Source organism: Kogia breviceps, chromosome 1, assembly GCF_026419965.1.
Source record: "Kogia breviceps isolate mKogBre1 chromosome 1, mKogBre1 haplotype 1, whole genome shotgun sequence".
NCBI classification, from domain to species: Eukaryota; Metazoa; Chordata; class Mammalia; order Artiodactyla; family Physeteridae; genus Kogia; species Kogia breviceps.
In genome coordinates, this window is record NC_081310.1 from 81570939 (window position 1) to 81590918 (window position 19980).

Below are 19980 nucleotides of genomic sequence, written 5' to 3' on the forward strand. Positions count from 1 at the left end.
GCCCTCAAAGCCTACTGATCTCCTCCCCTAACTACCAGAGGTACTAGTCCCAGACCCCTGCTAACTACAGACTTAAATTACTAAACCCAAAGGGGAAGAGGGAAGAATCAGAGCTTTCATGTTCACCTCTGACCTCTTCATTCATTCCTCATTACTCTTCCCTACCAGAGGAGTGATGCATCTGATTGGTGAGTGGCAAAAGTCTAACATTTGCTAATTTGCATTTCTCCAATGGATGGAGTTCATTTATAAGGAGGCTGCACAAATGCAAAAGAAGTTGTTCTGAGTATTTATTTGTGCCTGCTCAGCAGCCTCTAATTCTCAAGTGGGTCATCCTGTGCAGACTTAAGATGTCCATTTGGCCACAGATCAACTGTGCTCTCCAATTTGGCTGAATAAAAACTAAATCTTTATTTCCATCTGCCTGGCATCTATGTTTCATTTCTCAGTATGTTCTAGACGCTCAGATGGAGGGAAGAGGTATGATCAATTATCAACCATCACATATAACCAGACAGGTTTTAACACAGGATAACAGTTTAATATAGCACAGGCATGAAATAATATGAAGTCATAAAATATATAATTCTTATAACTATGAAGAGATAAGAAAAAAGATTTATGACATAATCCTAAGTAAATTTTAAAAATCAGAAATACAATACAGTATATTCTGTGATTATATCTGAAAACAGTTATGAAGCATGAATGTGAGAAATGGAAAGTATTAAAAATAAATAAATAAATGAACAAATAAATAAAGCAAAAATAAGGTAATGAGAATATGGAAGATTTTTCATTTTAAAAAAATCTTCTTAATGTTGTTACAATATTTTTCAGTATCTATGCCTCAGGACAAAACCTGAAAGGAAATGTATGGAGAAAGGGGGCTCTTAGAATAGTGGGACTCCAGATGCTTTTTAATACCTTTTTTATTGCCCATTGTAATGTTGCATATGTAGCAAAACAAACTTTATTTAAATAAATATAAATTAGACTGCTCAGAGTACCCTGCCTTCTTGCACACCTGGGAGTTCTTTTTCTAGAAAGCCATCTATCTTATTTTCTGCTAATCTGAGGCAGCAGCCACAGCCGCTCTTGCACTGAAGTGATAAAACTGAGGTAAGTTGAGACCTTCCGATCAAATGTCTCACTGGCACCAGGTCATGGTCAGAAGCTTTCAAGTAGTCAATGAAACCCCTCAGATAGCCAAGGGCTCCATTCCCCAGGTTATCAACAGGAACCTCAGTATAGCTATGTCCTCTCTCTCTCCAAACTGCTAGCAACATTTCTAGATTCACTCTCCACTGACCCTCACACATTACTCATAGTTCCCATTTAACTGGCAACACTCCTCCATCCTCATCCACCCTCCCTATCTCCCCCACCCCAGACCCAATACAGAAAAAAAAATCAATACCAATTATATTAGAAATTTTGCTTGGACTAAGCCTCTTTTTTTTTTTTTTTTTTTTTTTTTTTTTGCGGTATGCGAGGCCTCACTGTTGTGGCCTCTCCCGTTGCGGAGCACAGGCTCCGGACGCGCAGGCTCAGCGGCCACGGCTCACGGGTCCAGCCGCCCCACGGCATGTGGGATCTTCCCGGACCAGGGCACGAACCCGTATCCCCTGCATCAGCAGGAGGACTCTCAACCACTGCGCCACCAGGGAAGCCCAAGCCGCTTCTGATATATCTAGTATTTTAAGAATTCGGCTATTAGTAAATGCTAATTAAGAAAATAACCTCTTCATTGTACAAGCAACTGGCTGAAGAAAACAGCAAAATTGAGCATAAGCCTTTGCTGAAATTACCAACTGAAATACAGAAAAAAATAGCTTTCGTTTCCACACATAATTTTATTTTTATTTATTTATTTATTTTTGGCTGCATTGAGTCTTCATTGCTGCACATGGACTTGTTCTAGTTGCGGCAAGCAGGGGCTAGCTACTCGTCGTTGCGGTGGTGGGCTTCTTATTGTGGTGGCTTCTCTTGTTGCAGAGCACGGGCTCTAGGTGCGCGGGCTTCAGTAGTTGCAGCGCACGGACTCAGTAGTTGTGGCTCACAGGGTCTAGAGAGCAGGCTCAGTAGTTGTGGCACACAGGCTTAGTTGCTCTGCAGCATGAGGGATCTTCCTGGAGCAGGGCTCGACCCTGTGTCCCCTGCATTGGCAGGCAGATTCTTAACCACTGTGCCACCAGGGAAGCCCTGTCCACACATAATTTTCTTTCTAAGTTTTTCCTCCAGGGACATGGGTATAAGACCTTATGGCCTATGAATACTATCTTGAGATAGCGTTTCTCACCTCTTTGCTTATCTAAATTCCACCTACCCTTTAAGGCTCTAGTACTTGAAGCCTTGTTTTACCTTCTCCATGAAGTCTTAATAATGGCTAAAATTTATTAAGCGCTCACTATATGGCAGGCACACTGGCCCACACACCTGGCATGTATCAACTCACCTAATCCTCATGACAACCCTCTGAGGTAGGTATTATTATTTTCCCCAACTTATAACGGAGAACACAGAGGCACAGAGAAATCCTAAGTAATTTTGCCCAGGTTACCTAGTCAGTAAGCAGTAGACCCAGGGTTTAAACTCAGGCAGTCTGGATCTGTGCATATCACTATGTCATTTGACTGCTTTCCTAAAGATTTTAGTCTTCCCAAAGACTGCAGCCCACCTAATCTCTCCCTTCTACTGTACTTATTACATCCCCATAATAAGTTTATTATACTCTCTGTACACACTTGTTTTCATATCTGTTTCATATGTTTGCACTTGTTCCCCAACTAAATTATAAGCTCCTTGCTGGCAAGGCAACCGTAACATTTGCTTCTTGCCCCTACTAGCAGAGTGCTGGAAGTGCACTAAACATATACTTCTTAGATGATTTTTTTAAATCCCTGACAACTTCTACAGTATTAAAAGATAAGACTTCTTTTTCTATTTTTTAAGTGCAAAATATCGTTTAAAAAGGAGAAAACTGAAATATTCAGGCATGATGACAAGGGAAAACTGGGCATAATCATGCCCTTGCTACAAACCCTTAAGAACATTAAGTCACAGGCTATGATTAAGCAAAATTAATTCAACACCTGATGGATAACTTATGCAGTCAGTGCCAGATTTAGCATTACTAAAGCTAGGAAACTGACTATATATATTTATTTTTCTTCTGAATGCATCTCCTCCTGGTGAGTCATATCTATAAAACTGACAGACCAATGTATTTCCATCTCCTAAAAGAGAACTAACACTTAAGGAAAATCAGATGAAGTCTCTTCTGCATATGCATAACCAGTAAGTGAAAATCTGTGTAATCAGGAATAGCACACACAAGAAAAAAAATTACTAAAACCGGAAAGGCTTCCAGGCCTGACTAGCAGAATCAATTTTAAGTAATATTTTTCCATCCACCAAAATGAGAAAATGGGAGTTCAAAGACATAATCTGTCTTGAATCACACTAATCAACCCACGTATCAAGGCAGTTCAGAGTTAAGCAAAAAGCTGAATGCTGGATATTAAGAAGTACCATAGACCATAAGTAAAAGAAAATACCTTAATAAAACAGGACTGTTACCCAAACATTTTATTAAGTTTCTTGACCATAAATCTAACAACAGAAAAATTGGGGGAGCTGGGGAATTCCCTGGCGGTCCAGTGGTTAGGACTTGGCGCTTTCACTACCAGGGCCCAGGTTCAATCCCTGGCCGAGGAACTAAGATCCGGCAAGCTGAGCAGCGAGTCCAAAAAAATTTTTTTAAAAAAACCTGGGAGTTACAGGTCTTACGATAATTTTCAGAGGATAAAGGAGAGAAGCTGAGGGTTTTATGGGCTTCTTATTGAATACCAGTTTTCAAATACATTGCAAATACAGTTTTAATTTACACACAAATAACTACCAGAAAGTTTTGCTAGTTCTTCAGGTACTTGAACTATCTCCAAAAAAGGCTAATGTGATCCTAAAACACAAAGAAATTCTGATTATGGGATTTAAGGTTTTTTTTTTCTTTTAGCATCTGTTAGCTTTCTAGAGCTAACCAAGCTGTGCGGCAACAGGAGCAAAAGCAAACCAGTGTTTTTCGTAGGCAGAGCTGGTCTGTCCCTTGTGAGGTAACAGTCTCTAAATGCTTATAAACAAACAGTACTTAATGCCACTTAAAATTGTACACTTAAAAATGGTTATAATGGTCCAAAAAAAACCAGATTTTAAGTCAATGGATTAAATGAAAAAGAAAATTACTGAGTTTAATTTAAAATGGTATTCAAGGATACAGATTAATGTCTTATTTTCAAATCCTAGTTAAGATTATTTTTCCCAAAAAATATGGATGCGCATTATACAAAGAACTGGAAATTAATTGTAGGTCCCATCTTGAGACCTAGAAGGCAAGCAAATATCTTATCCTTAATCTGGCCCTGAAATTCCAATTACAAACTATCACATTCATTAAAGGTAATCTCTAGAAACCAGTACCTCTGTGTAAAATCATAGACTGTGCCTCATTGTGACTTCAATTACAACTCATCCTGGCCTGTTCTTTACTTGACTGTCAGACCACAAGAGTCTGCAACACTGTTATTTAAAAAACAACACAAGGGCTTCCATGGTGGCACAGTGGTTGAGAGTCCGCCTGCCGATGCAGGGGACACAGGTTCGTGCCCCGGTCCGGGAAGATCCCACATGCCACGGAGCGGCTAAGCCCGTGAGCCATGGTCGCTGAGCCTGCACGTCCGGAGCCTGTGCTCCGCAACAGGAGAGGCCCCAACAGTGAGAGGCCTGCGTACCACAAAAAAAAAAAAAAAAAAAAAAAAAAACCCACAAGCTTTTTATTCTCACACCATATACACAATATAGAAGCAGAAAACAGAACTGCAAACACTACCAGGTTTCAAATATAGCACAGCTCTCTCCTAATCAAAGGTTTACTTTAAAAGTAACTGCCAAAGCCCCAACTATTGAACACAAATCTTTCTAAGACTACTCTTGCCCATATTTTTCTTATACATTCTGATGTTTTGCTGCACTGGGAAGTGAAAATCTGTCATGGTTTTAACACCCACCATCTAAAAAATCCATACAGCCAAAGGAAAACTTACCTCTGCAAAATGTGTTGATGTGCTGCTGCCACCACCTAAAAAACTGAAGAGAAAAAGCAATGAGTAGTGATTCTACTCCCAGGAACAAGCTTCCCTCCTGGAAGCTAAATATAGAATGGCAGAATGAGAGCAAATCCCAATAAGGAAAAATAACTCATCCCAACATGACACCCTCAAAGGAAATTATGAAGAACTGGCATGTGGATTAATCTATGAAAAATATTACAACAAACTACAAAATCAAGGGTAAGCCAAATGAAAACTTGGGGAGAGGGCTTCCCTGGTGGTGCAGTGGTTAAGAATCTGCCTGCCAATGCAGGGGACACAGGTTCGAGCCCTGGTCCAGGAAGATCCCACATGCCGCAGAGCAACTAAGCCCGTGCGCCACAACTACTGAGCCTGCGCTGTAGAGCCCGCGAGCCACAACTACTGAAGCCTGCATGCCACAACTACTGAAGCCTGCGCGCCTAGAGCCTATGCTCCACAACAAGAGAAGACACTGCAATGAGAAGCCCGCACACCACAATGAAGAGTAGCCTCCGCTCGGTGCAACTAGAGAAAGCCCGCACACAGCAATGAAGACCCAACACAGCCAAAAATCCATAAATAAAATAAATAAATTTTAAAAAAATAAAATTGGGGAGAGAGACTATCACAGAGAAGGAAGAAGGATCCACAGTCAGCAATGAAACTCAAATCTGAGCAAAGGAAGAAAAACATCTATTCTCAGAAGCTAAGAAATAAAACAAGATTCTCAAAATAATATTTCATTAAAAAAGCATTTAACCATCAGATGAACACAACATTTGAAACCATTGGGAATGACTAAATGTAGTAATGCAAGGGGTCTGGTACTATATTTAGCACCTTACAAAAGGGCCCAATTAATATTTTTTCTTCTTCTGATAGCTTATCCTATTCTATGATTATCCTACCCACCCTTCAGAGTCCATCCTCCATTAAGTCTTTTCTAAACTCACCAACCAAACAAGACTCCTCCACACCCCTCTGCACTGACTTTGATTCTAAATTCAACATTGTATTAAATTTGCCTCATCCATTTCTACTCGTTCCCCTCCTTTCATAAACATAAATTCAGAGGGTAAAGACTATATTTTATTAATATCGCAAATATATGTGTTTATTATGTATCAGCCATTATACAGAGCACTCACCACTTCTAAAAACCCTGCTTTACCATATCCTATATTGATAACTGGAAAGTAAAAGTTGTTGAATTAATATCACATGTATAAACCTATTCCCAAAGACTGGGGAAAAATATTTGATCCCACTGTCCCCATGAAATCTGCAAAGAAGAGAGGAAACTGGCTAACACACTTTGGCGGAAACGGGATGGAAAGTATCACAAGAACTGCTGGATATTACTTTTACTTCAAGAGACACACACAAGTGCACCAAAGTACACACACTAGCAAACAAGCATGCACACACTCACCCCAATAAAGTCCACAAACTATTATAAATAGCTTTCATTTTCAGAATTACAATACCAATCCAGGCATAGCGCTCAGCTCATTGAGGAAACAAACACACTCCAGTTAGTCGGGAACCAAAAGTGAAAAAACGAGGCTAATGCCATTCTCTATGTCATCATTCTCAGGCCTTATTCTCTAATTAGAAACCATTTAACAACTGTATTTGCTTCAGAAGTTAAAACATCTTTTGTAAAAAACACTTCAAATTAGAACAAGCCCAAAAGTACCAGTACATCTATGCTAAATAAATAAATAATTGAACTACCACTATGTATCCATTTTATTACTCAAGCCTAGATAGGCTTCCAGGGCTCTTTCCTGACTTTACCATATAGTTTCAAGAATTCAAACATCTTTGGTAATTAAAGCTATCAACTCTATCTTTTGGGGTTGTTCTCCCCCTGAAACTCCCTCAGCATTCCCTTTCCTTAAAATTCCTTTGCATTTTAAGAATGATAAGGCTAGGGCTTCCCTGGTGGCGCAGTGGTTGAGAGTCCACTTGCCAATGCAGGGGACACAGGTTCGTTCCCCGGTCCGGGAAGATCCCACATGCCGCAGAGCAGCCAAGCCTGTGAGCCATGGCCGCTGAGCCTGCGCGTCCGGAGCCTGTGCTCCGCAACGGGAGAGGCCACAGCAGTGAGAGGCCCGCGTACCGAGAAAAAAAAAAAAAGAATGATAAGGCTAATCATAGAAAAGGGATAATAACAACCACAACGTTCTGAGAAATGTTACAAAGCTTAAGAAAACTTACAAGATGCCCCTCTAGCTGAATGTCTAATAGCAAATGGAACCCATTATCCAATACTTATATAAGGACTTGCTCTCATTAATTTTTACCATCCACTACTTACTACTGTAATTGCTAAGTATTCAAATAAGCAAATGTTTAAAAACTTTATAGAAGGGAATACCATGCTACCTGTAAGACATTGATTCTAAGACAAAGATTTCTTCAACTATTTAAAACACTGATATTTCAAAAGATATAATCTTTGCATTTGAGTATCTGGTACCAACAGCACCTGTACAGGACAACCTTTGACTTACAAAGGCACAAAGAAAAGAATTAAGTCAAGTGAGAGCAGGATCCATAGAATTCATAGTTCCCCGCTAGAAAAGATTCATCTTGCAGTTACTCACAAACCTCATTTATAACCATACTTTGTATACAGTGCTAAAGAAACCAGGATTAGTATTTGAAAACTTTGAAAAAATCACCCCCCAACCAATATGCTCTTTATTCAATGCATGCAGAGCATACCTGCTTGAAATAAGTTATTAGATGCAATTATAATAGCACAAATAAAAAGCTATGCCAAGTTAGCATGCCATCCACACAAAATTGCTAATTTTGCTATCAAGCTAATCTTTATAGATTTAGAATTGGTATTGTGTTATTTAAAACCAAGATTATTATATCAACACTTAAGTGTTTGTACCAAACTAGATCCCATGCCATATGTTGCCTTAGAAGCTCCAGATCATTTATACATATATAATCAATGATCATTAATAAAGTTAAACTAATTGTACATACTGTAAAATGTGTAGTTTTTCCTGGTTGTGGAAGGGACCTTCAACTTTATATTCTGCCAACAGCAACAGTAAAGGAATTATTTACTGCCATTAAAATCCCCAAAGTCATCCCAAGATTAAAAGAAGCTTCAGATTACAGATTCTTTTTACCCAGTCAGTATTTCTTCAATTGTCCAACCAATGTTTAACCAAATAGCCACAAAAGAACAAATGTGTTATTACATTTACCCCAAAAAGGCCCTCCTATCAACACTATTCTACTTTTTGTTAAGCTTTCATAGTTTGAATCATATTAACCAAGAAGGAATGCTTAACACTGTCACTTTCAGAAATAATGTCCCCTTTTTATGGGTTTTATACCATTAGTAAAATCAACAAGAGCCAATTTCAAGCATTACCAACACACTGATACTACAGTGGCAACATGGCATAAGTTTGACCGCAATAATCCTAATAAAGACAAAGGACCCAAGGCTTCCGCAAGAATAACAACTCAGTTTCCCTGGCTAGAACAGCCTGTTTATCTTACTCGATATCTTTGTCAGAAGTCACTCACCAGCCCATCAAAGAGGTATAACAGCAATTTACCTTCAGGCCAAAAAGTGGTCATTAAAAACCAACCAATAATCCAAGAGAACCCCAAACTCTTAGAAAATATATGAAAACTTACCAGATTTACTATGATATGGATACAGAGGTTTCCAAGGAATGCCACAGTAGATCTCATCACACCTACTATCACATCATTTTCCAAATTTTCCCATTTTTCTTCCCCTTCGCTCTGCCACTTTTCTTCTCTCTCTCTCAATAGAGTATGTTATAAAACAAATTCCCTTCTATTCATTCAGTTGATGCTGAGAAAAATAATTTTGATAACAGAATGCCTGATTTATTCATGAGCTTGTACAATACCTGGAATCATCTGTCATTTCTTCAATAAAGCCTGATTCACATCTGGGACAGATATATTCCTATAAAAGAAAGGAAGACAAATAAAAGTTGTTCATCAGAAAGCTAAGTATATAGTTTCAGAATAATACGCAGTACACAAGCTGATGCTGTGAAATGTTGTATGTACTTGCTGACTCCCAGGACAGTTTTTTCTGTTATAGTCTGGCAAATAAAGAATTCCATGAGATGTCTACAGAATGGCTTCACAAGCAGTTCCCACTGAGAACTAAAAGAAGAATGTCAAAGTTTTTTATTTTTTTTTAACTGGAATGAATTCATTATCTTATTTTCTATTCAAATCTACTGAAAAAGTTCCACTACATATATCAGAGCAGTAGAAGATTATAATATTCATGGGTACAGAAATTGCTATTTTTTTTTACTACGTACATACAGGAGACATAAACTGAATCACAGAATAAATCAATTTATAGACTAGGAATTTACAGTGAAGTTTTACAATATTTCTGATTTGTTTTTTGATTATCAGTGGTTCCAAATAAAACAATATTCTCAGGTATTCTATAGAAATGATAATTTAAATAACCAGAACAATCCCATTAGATCAGCTTCTATTTCCTTAACTACCATGAATCTTTCTTTTAAATAAGTAAATATTTCTTTTAAGTATCAAGCTTCGGGGCTGATAAGAAAGAATATAATTTAGAGGGCTTCCCTGGTGGCGCAGTGGTTGAGAGTCCTCCTGCCAATGCAGGGGACACGGGTTCGTGCCCCGGTCCGGGAAGATCCCACATGCCGCAGAGCGGCTAGGCCCGTGAGCCATGGCCGCTGAGCTCGCACGTCCAGAGCCTGTGCTCCGCAGCGGGAGAGGCCACAACAGTGAAAGGCCCGCGTACCGAAAAAAAAAAAAAAAAAAAAAGAATATAATTTAGAGACTGCCTTACCAAAGTTTTAAAAAAAGTAAATTTTAACTACCTATTAAAATAGATCTGGGAAACGCATTTTTAACTATTTTCTTGCTCTCTATATTTTCTAAACCTGAAAGTTCGTCTTATCAGAAGGAAATGTAAGCTGTATTTGCCTACTCAAACAAAGACAGTCAGAATGGTAACTCAAATATTCAAACGCTTTCTTAAAAGAGATATAAAGAAAAAAGACCAATCTCTTCTGTCGGTGATTGGTGAGGAGACAGTCAATGCAAGAAACAGTAAAATTTAATAAAAGACTTTCTTTAATCAGTGCACACTGGGAATATAAACAAATACCAAAGTCTGCCTGAGGGAATCAGGGAAGGCTTTATCTGAAACAGAGACTTAAAATAGTACTGTTTGCTCAATAAAATAGGAAATTATGGGTTAAAATCTGTAACAACAGAATACAGCATGCATGGAGGTTGAAGGGGAATGGTATGATGAGTATGAATAGGCAGGCTGGAGCCAGACTGTGGAAAACTTCAGATTACCATGAACTTTACCCTGTGGATTAGAAATCTCTCAACCTTTTCTCTCCTCTATACACATGGAAGACGAGAAACACTCATAATGGGCATAATATGAACTACTCCAGAAATGAAATAATCTGGAGACGATATGAATCCCTGAGCCCCTCCCTCTACTCCTTCATCCCCCACCCTCCCAGGTAGCAGTAACTACATTCCTTTCTCTCCCACTAAGAAAGTTTATCTGAAAGGAAGTGAGATCGACTTTAGAAGGCTAACCTTAAATCTATTCTAAAGTTAAAAAGAAAAAAATATCAACTACAAAATGTGATTTGTCACCATCCCAGTACCAGGTCCTCCTCTTTCTTTTCTCTTCCTCTCTCACTCACTCCCCATTGCTTTAAAATCCCCGGTATGAAAAAAATTAAAATTAAAAATAAATAAATAAATATCCCATATGTGGAACAACTCCCAAATGTCTATCTCTAACCCAGGCCACTCTTCTGAACTCCAGATTCATTACACACACACACTCTCTCTCTCTCTCTCTCTCTCTCTCTCTCTCAAGAGGCGGCATTATCAGTTTGTTCATACCAGAAAACTGGGAATTATTCCTAACACCTCCCTCTCTGTTATCTTCCACATCCAACCATCAAATCCTGGCACTCCTACCATGAACACATTTCTCAAACGTACTCCTTGCCCCACTGCCTTACTATCTTAACCCAAGCCAACACTGGCTCTAGACAATGAATAACTTTCCTCTTTTTTTTTTACGGAGCACAGGCTCTGGACACGCAGGCCCAGTGGCCATGGCTCACGGGTCCAGCCGCTCCGCGGCATGTGGGCTCTTCCCGGACCGGGGCACGAACCTGCGTCCCCTGCATTGGCAGGTGGGCTCTCAACCACTGCGCCACCAGGGAAGCCCACTTCCCTCTTAAGTGTTGTCCTGCTTCTCTTCTAGCCTTTTCCCGTCGGTTCTGCATGAAGTCAGAATGATCTTTTTAAAACATAAAATGGACCATATATCATTTCCCATCTTAAATCCTTTCAACTATTTCCAAAAACACTTAGACTAAAATCAAACTCTTAAACATGCCTTACAAGGCCCTAATTCAGCTGGTCTCTGTTTATCTTGCCAATCTCATTTCCGGCTACTCTCCCTCAGTGAATTCCAGCTACAAGGACCTTCTTTCAGTTCTTCTAACTCATCAAGCTCATTCTTACCTCAAGCTTTCATACATTCTGCTCCTACGACTGAAACACTCTTCCCCTAACTTTTTGCATGGCAAGGAACTTCTAGTCCTTTAGGTCTCCATTTTAAGGTCATGTCAGAAAGTCCCTCTTTCATCATCCAATCTAAAGTGGTTTCCTCTTATTTTCTCTTACAGCACCCTGTTCATTCCTTTATTGCACTTATCACAATTCGTAATTATATATTTGTTTAATGCTTTTTAAATGTCTGTCACCATTCAATAAGCTTTAAGTTTCATAAAGGCAGGGTCCAGATCAGTTTTGTTTACCATTATATCCCTAGGACAGAAAGGTGTTCAATAAATATTTATTGAATAAACAAACATGAAATTACTTGCCACACACCTCACAACTAGGAGTCAAAGTACCAGAATCTAATACAATTAGAGAATGGTTAGAGTGGAAGTAAAGAAAAGAGCTGGAAGCTTAAGAAGTTGTGGCCTGCTCATGGGAGAGTAAAGCCTAAGAATTCAGAAGTAGCAATGTTCTGAATGATTACAAAGTCCAAGATACAGCTATGGGAGTAGCTGGCTAAAGTGGAGTAGGTATGAAGGTCTTTAGACTTAAAGGGTAGTCTACATTGATACTAAACTTCCAATAATGTTTAGAGTTGTGGTAGAGAGAAAATAATTTCAAAAGGCAGGTATTACAATTGGGAAGACAAAAAAGACTTGAAGCAAGAACCACACTGATTTAGAGTAGAGATATGTACAAGTCCTCTCTTCATGATCCCAGTCACAGTTCTAGGAATCAGGCTGTCAGCCATCATAGACAGCTCCTTCACAGAACAGGACAATTCAGAGGTATAAACCAAATTACAGAAGTACTAATTACAGGAGTACCTAGTGGCTTCTTCCTGCCACTAGGTACTCCTTCCATTTACTAGCACAATCAAACCTTTCTAGGTAATTCTATTTTGATTACAGGGAAGGGAACCAAAATTCCTTCCAAATGCTCTCTGAATTATTCTTGATAAAAGTAGCTTATTATAGAACAAACCAACCTCTCAGCCATGAACTATTCCTCCTAAAATCATTACAGGAAATACAGAGAACTTTTCAGAATTCACAAGCCTGTCATTCTCTAATAATATCAAAGTAAAAAATGCATACCTGTCTCCTACATACTTCAGTAGTCTGATCTCAGAACAAAGGTCTGGTCTGAGAAAACCATTCTCTTGGAAGCCTAAAAACCCAAAAGTAATATTCTGAAGATAATATAGTTCCAGTTTCTAGATTTTCTTTTTAAAGGCCTGATAGCACTCTAATTGCTACTGCCATTTTCTTCTGAAATCACACTAATTTCCCCCTGATTTCCAGCAACTGCTTCAAACTAATCTGGAGACAGGATGTTGTGTAAGGGTGGAGGTGAATGAAGAATATTGGCCATGAGTTGATAATTACTGAACCTGTATACATGTGGGCTTCTTATACTATTCTACTTCTTTCTTTAATAAATTATTTATTTATTTTGGGGTACGTTGGGTCTTCATTGTTGTGCACGGGCTTTCTCTAGTTGCAGGGAGCAAGGGCTACTCTTCATTGTGATGAGCAGGCTTCTCATTGTGGTGGCTTCTCTTGTTGCGGAGCCTGGGCTCTAGGCACGTGGGCTTCAGCATTTGTGGCATGAGGGCTCAGTAGTTGTGGCTCGCGGGCTCTAGAGCACAGACTCAGTAGTTGTGGCACATGGGCTTCGTTGCTCCGTGGCATGTGGGAACTTCCCGGACCAGGGCTTGAACCCGTGTCCCCTGCACTGGCAGGCGGATTCTTAACCACTGTGCCACCAGGGAAGTCCCTCTCTACTTTTAATATGTTAGAACTGTTCCATGAGAAAGTTTTTTTGTTTTAAGATACATCAGTCTGAGAAACATAGGTCAAGAAAGTGTTAACCAAACTATGTACTAAACTATGTAAAAGTAGATTAGAAATAATCTATGATGTTAGAGAATTAAGGGGAAAGGGTACTTAGATTTATGAAACACCTACATGCTTGACATTGTGCTATTCCTGTTAACCACTCTGTGAGGAAAATACGGTTATTTCTACTTCACAAATAAGAACATGAAGTTGTTAAGTAAGAAAGAAATAAGTTGTCTGTGGCAGATTTGATTTTCCAAAGATGGCCCCAACAAAATCTCCCAACCCGCATGCTGTTCTGCAATGTAACCCTCCACTCCATCCTCTTTGAATCTGGAGGGCCCTGTGACTTCTTTACCTGTAGAATACTGAGTCAATTCCAGACAATGCTCTTAACTACCTAACAGTTTCTGCTTCCTGACTCTTAAAGCCCTGAGCAGACACAAAAGTCTGGGCTACTCTGTTGGGCAGAGAGGCCACATAGAGGAACACTAAGACATCAGAGAAGGATTGGATTGTAAAAGGTGAAAAACTATCTTGAAGGTCCATCCCAATAGAGCCTTCAGATGGCTCCCTCTCCAGGTTCTGTATGACTACAAATGCATGAAAGATCTCAAGTGAGAGCTGACCAGCTGAACTCTGTAAATCCAGAGGAATATGAAAGATAATACTGTTTTAAGCCACTAAATTTTGGGGTGATTTTTTTAGGCAGTAACAGAAAACCAGAAAATTGCCCAAAGGATGGAGAAGAGCTTTGAATCTTGGTCCTTCTTGAATTCAAAACTCCATATTCTTTTCATTATACTTCATTGATTGAAAATAACTATTCTTTTAGAGAAGGGAACAGGAACTATAATCTTCTGAGGATTGAATGGAAACGTTTATGTCAAGGCCAAACGAGGACTTGGAAGGTTCAGCAGCCTTTCAGCCCCCTCCTTCCCTTACAGGGGAGCAGTACGCTGATGAACGTACCATCCAGGCTCTGAAACCTTCAATCTTACAAGCTCAGAAATCTAATTTAGCACCTAGAGAAGATCTGTCTCTTAGAGGAAGATTCACATAAAACCAAATTCAGAGGCCATCTGAGAATGCCCATTTAATTTCAATGAAAAAGAGTTATCAAGTGGCCCATTTACTTTTACAATTCAGCACAGTCTTCCTCAATAAATAAAGCCACCTAAATAGAGGAAAGACGCATACGCATAAAGGAAAGATTTTTGGAATCAGAGACCTGAATTCTAATCTCAGGTCTCTATTTATTAGATATGAAGTCTTGGGAGAGTCACATTACATTTCTGAAACTCAATCTCCTCATCTGTAAAATGGAGATGCTTGCTTCAATGCTGTATTACTGTAAAGTTTAAGATGTTTGCAAAATACTTAACTCAGTGACTGCCACATTAGATAGTAGACTTTTAATAAATATAGCTATTATAGTTATTCCAGATTATAATCACCTGCTAAATAAGCAGAGAATCAGAGCAGTAGGTAACTGGATATATAGCTTGTGTCATCATGCTAGGATAGCCTAATATATCCATTTCCACTATGAACATAAACCACATCCTCAAAAATCAATGACTTGGGTTTCCTGTCCCTCTGGGCAGGAAGAACACAGCAATGTTTGCCTCTGACTCCTTTTCTATTCTTTCACTGCTGACCCACAATTCCCACACCCTCTTCTAATAGACAAATTCTTTCTCCTGTTAGAATATAATACAATTACTTGGCTGTATTTTCTTACTTACAATCACAATTTAGTCCTGCCCTACACTGAGATTACAACCAGACTGGACTGGATTTTAAGACTGGATTTTAAGTATTTATCTCTTGGATCACTTCTAAAGATAGCTAACTTGGCATTTCAATTTTTCCTAATTTTTCTTCAGAGGTACTATTAACTTCAATTTGGGTGAACATCCATGAATTAAGGAGAATCTGTAAGAAGATCAAACAAGAACCAAACACAGTCTCTCTCTGACTCTACACTCCTCCCACACCCAGGCCTTGGCCTTAGTATCATCCTCATATATTCATATAACAGAGTTTTGTTTGTTTTTTTTAAATACCTTATTGGAGTATAATTGCTTTACAATGGTGTGTTAGTTTCTGCTGTATAACAAAGTGAATCAGCTGTATGTATACATATATCCCCATATCTCCTCCCTCTTGTGTCTCCCACCCAACCTCCCTATCCCACCCCTCTATGTGGACACAAAGCACCCAGCTGATCTCCCTGTGCTATGCGGCTGCTTCCCACTAGCTATCTATTTTACATTTGGTAGTATATATATGTCCATGCCACTCTCTCACTTCGTCCCAGCTTACCCTTCCCCCTCCCCGTGTCCTCAAGTCCATTCTCTACGTCTGCATCTTTATTCCTGTCCTGCTCCTAGGTTCTTCAGAACATTTTTTTTTTTAGATTCCATATATATGTGTTAGCATATGGTATTTGTTTTTCTCTTTCTGACTTACTTCACTCTGTATGACAGTCTCTAGGTCCATCCACCTCACTACAAATAACTCAATTTCATTTCTTTTTATGGCTGAGTGATATTCCATTGTATATATGTGCCACATCTTCTTATCCATTCATCTGTTGAGGTAACAGAGTTTTAAATTTTAAGCATAATATAGGTTTGTGGGGAGGGAAAAACCAAGGATAAGAGTGAATTAAGGGCCCATTATATGTCTGGCACTATGGATATCTCTCCCCCGCTTAAATATGAATATATCAAATCTTCACACCAACCCCTCCCCGCAAATACTGCCAATGTATGTAGTCCCCACAGTCACGAAGTCTTATCAAAAAATTTCATTCGGTCATTTCTATCATCCTATCTGTAAAAGAGAAGTATAATAACCCTAAGTTACTTACCCAGAATCACTGGAAACAGGAACCCAGCTGTTTCCACTAAACTAAGCTGCTTTCCTCTAGGGTCTGAATGTTTACTATACACAACCTAAGTGAGGACACTCAGTAGCAGGTACACTTGAATGAACTACTTCAGATGTTCCACTGTCTATTTCACCTAAAAATACCCACAGGCAGAAATATCTTTCACCATTAATAGTCTGAATCAGGGACAACTCCCTAAGTACAGCTTAGCCCTGATGCTTACCCACTTAGAAGAACAGTACTGGAGGACACAAAGCACTTGGAATACAAGAGAGAAAGGGAAACGGTGGTTTTAATGCATTATTTTCTTTTCCTTCTTATATTTCAAGGGATCAATTATCACAAAATGTGAGGTCTTGGTAGAACAATAACCTATAAGCCAGGACTTATTTATATGAAGTCCCATACTGTGAAATTTACATACCCTTGAACTTTATACAAATTTATATCCAATGTTTATTCAGAATATGAAATATAAAGGCTTACTATTTATTTCCTAATTCCACAGCTTTGCTTTTCTATACAGTCACGATCAAAGTCCATTTTTTTTTATTTTATCTAAAAGAGAAGCCTGGGCTTCCCTGGTGGCGCAGTGGTTGGGAGTCCGCCTGCCGATGCAGGGGACGTGGGTTCGTGCCCCGGTCTGGGAGGATCCCACATGCCACGGAGTGGCTGGGCCCGTGAGCTATGGACTTTGGGCCTGCACGTCCAGAGCCTGTGCTCCGCAACGGGAGAGGCCACAGCAGTGAGAGGCCCCGTGTACCGCAAAAACAAACAAACAAAAAATAAATAAATAAATAAAAGAGAAGCCTATTTTCTGTGTCATTTGACAGAGTCAAAATCTAAGATCACAATATTAAGTCAGTCATGTTCTGTTGTTCATATTCTCTTTGAGGATCACAAGGCAAAACTGTTCAGAAACTCCTAACTAGAAAGATTAGGAACACAAACTGTTTGAAACACATCACAGTTCCTACCTAGGCTAGAACCCACCACACCATGAACTTCATGTCAACTCACATCTCTAACATCAAAGACACTACTTTTTTCTAGAGACTTTTTCCATAATCCGCTATGATTATCCCTTTACAAGCCAGGTTACACTTCCTCCCTTTTCAAAAGCATCAAGTGAGCCCCAAAACAAAGATAACAGAACTGAGATAGGCTGGGACCTGTGACTTGGAACCCCTTACTGGAGTGCTTGCACCTGGACAAACTAAGGAACTAAAAATAACTGCACAGAGGCACAGTTGGGGCAATTATGAACAGTAAGATACAAAAAGGCCACAAACCAACTGACTTTTTGGAGGTGTTGGGAACAAAAAGCACATGATCCCTACACACGGCACCACCTGCGGGCAGACCAACCCGCCCCTACCCTCACCTCATTTAAGGAACCAGCTAGGCCCCGCCTCAGAACGCAGCAAGGGCACCTGTTTTCTTATTTTCACTCCCTCATGCTGGAGTCCCAATAAAGCCTTGCCTGAATTTCTCGTCTGGCCTCTTATCAATTTCTATTGATTAAAGAGTCCAAGGACCCAGGTCAGTAACAGAATTTCTGAGTTCTATTCCCAGTTCCACCAGTTCATGGTCTTTGGGAAGACCTGTTTCTCCATCTGTAAAACTAGAACACAAATGCTGTCCTCATTTACTTGTGTGTGTCCCCTAACTCTCCTTCAGGAAAACAAGAAGTCTCACTCATTCAATTCTTCTTTTGAGGATAAGTACTTAAGATTAGGATATTCACAGAAGTTTGTTTTATGTGCCTTTACTTCCCTAAGTGTGATTTTATTATTACAACATAAACTTTGTACATGATTTCAGTGACTTTTAATCCCAGTTTATTTTTCTTTCCCCACCAAGCATGCTTTTCTTTCTGCACAATGCTTGGAATTTGAGCTTAGAATATATTTGCTGAATGAATGCTGTCAGCTTATGTAAGTAAGACAAAATTTTCCTCCAAACTATGATGGTACACAACAGAACTAAGGGCAAACTTTTAGTATCATTTACCATTTTATATCTATGCCCCTGAGTTGTTCTCCTTTTTGCTGCCTTTAGTGTAAGCAAGCAAAGAACACTGTAACTAAATCTTTTCTAGCTATGTTGTGTTAACTTTTTCTCTGATAATTCTTATAGTTTAGTCTTTTTTCTTAGAAAATTTGGCTTCTTGTCCATCTGATCAAGCTTATATCAAGTAACGCTTTGTCTCGTGACCTGATTTTCTGCCTTGTTACACAATGAACTAAAGAAGGTTGGTTGATTATACATTCCTATTTGGAGTCCCTGATAATGTCAATGTTCAGTCACCGCCTGGAATGAAGGAACAAAATGATGATGGTTGTGAATGTTACTATTCCTAGGGAGTGAGACCATAAATAAAGGCAGTTCTATTGGCCTGGAACTGAATCACAGCTATCCAAACAATATTTAAACTATATAGGTATCTTTGTATAACACTAAAAAAACTGTGGCCTAATGATGGTTTTTTGTTTGTTTGTTTTTGTAAACTGGTTTTCTTCCTGATTAACAGCCAGGGAAACAATCACTAAAGATTTGAGTTCAGAGAAATAATTCACACTCAGGAATAGAAATAGACATACTTCTGGAACCCTTTTACAACACTAGTGTTGCAAGATGAGAAAGATGTATGTTACATTGCAGACCGTATTAAAAACCTTGGGAACTCTGAATCTGCTCATCTAAATACTGATTGTATGTTAAAACAGAATGCTAGTAGGGAACAGTTCTCAGAGCTTTCTGTGAGTCTGTTCCAGGGTTATAATCCTCAATCTGGCTCAAATAAAATTTTGCATTTCAAAAACAAAGAACCAGAGGCTTCCCTGGTGGCGCAGTGGTTGAGAATCCGCCTGCCAATGCAGAGGACACGGGTTCGAGCCCTGGTCTGGGAAGATCCCACATGCCACGGAGCAACTAGGCCCGTGAGCCACAACAACTGAGCCTGCACATCTGGAGCCCCTGTTGCTCTGCAACAAGAGAGACCGCTATAGTGAGAGGCCCGCGCACCGCGATGAAGAGTGGCCCCCGCTTGCCACAACTAGAGAAAGCCCTCGCACAGAAACGAAGACCCAACACAGCCAAAAAATAAATAAACAAACTAATTAATTAATTTTTTTTAAAAAAGAACCAGAATGCTAGTATATTATTAAAACAGGACTCCCTAACTGAATCAGTACCTACACTTGGCACAGAACAATAAATCAATAATTTTAGTGATTAGGAAAACAAAGTTGAAAAGTTTAGGGAATTAAATACTTTCCTTATTCTCACTTGGTTCATATTACTTCCAAACACTTTTTAATCTAAAACATGCAAATTAAGAAGAGCAGTGAAAGCTAATTTGCTGAATTTGCCTTTTACATGTTATTAAACAAAAAGTAAACGTACCGTTATAAATAGTTTTCACACTACATCAACAATCAAAATAACAGTAATTTTTTTTCAAACCAACAGGCTTAAGGTA

At 39.2% G+C, this 19980-nt stretch overlaps 1 protein-coding gene across 2 annotated transcripts in view; it reads right to left on the reverse strand.

Annotated features, from left to right (window-relative positions):
• Positions 1 to 19980, reverse strand: part of RNF115 (ring finger protein 115) — a 61647-nt gene that overhangs the window by 32557 nt on the left and 9110 nt on the right. Inside the window, exons 2-4 of one of the 2 annotated variants that reach the window (XM_059048205.2) lie at positions 9050 to 9108; positions 8139 to 8190; positions 5103 to 5145 (exon numbers count right to left, since the gene is read on the reverse strand). In XM_059048205.2, coding sequence (XP_058904188.1) covers positions 5103 to 5145; positions 8139 to 8190; positions 9050 to 9059 — 105 coding nt within the window. In that variant the 5' untranslated portion in view covers positions 9060 to 9108. The remainder of the gene's footprint in view (positions 1 to 5102; positions 5146 to 8138; positions 8191 to 9049; positions 9109 to 19980) is intronic. The other variant, XM_059048186.2, reaches the window with a different exon arrangement.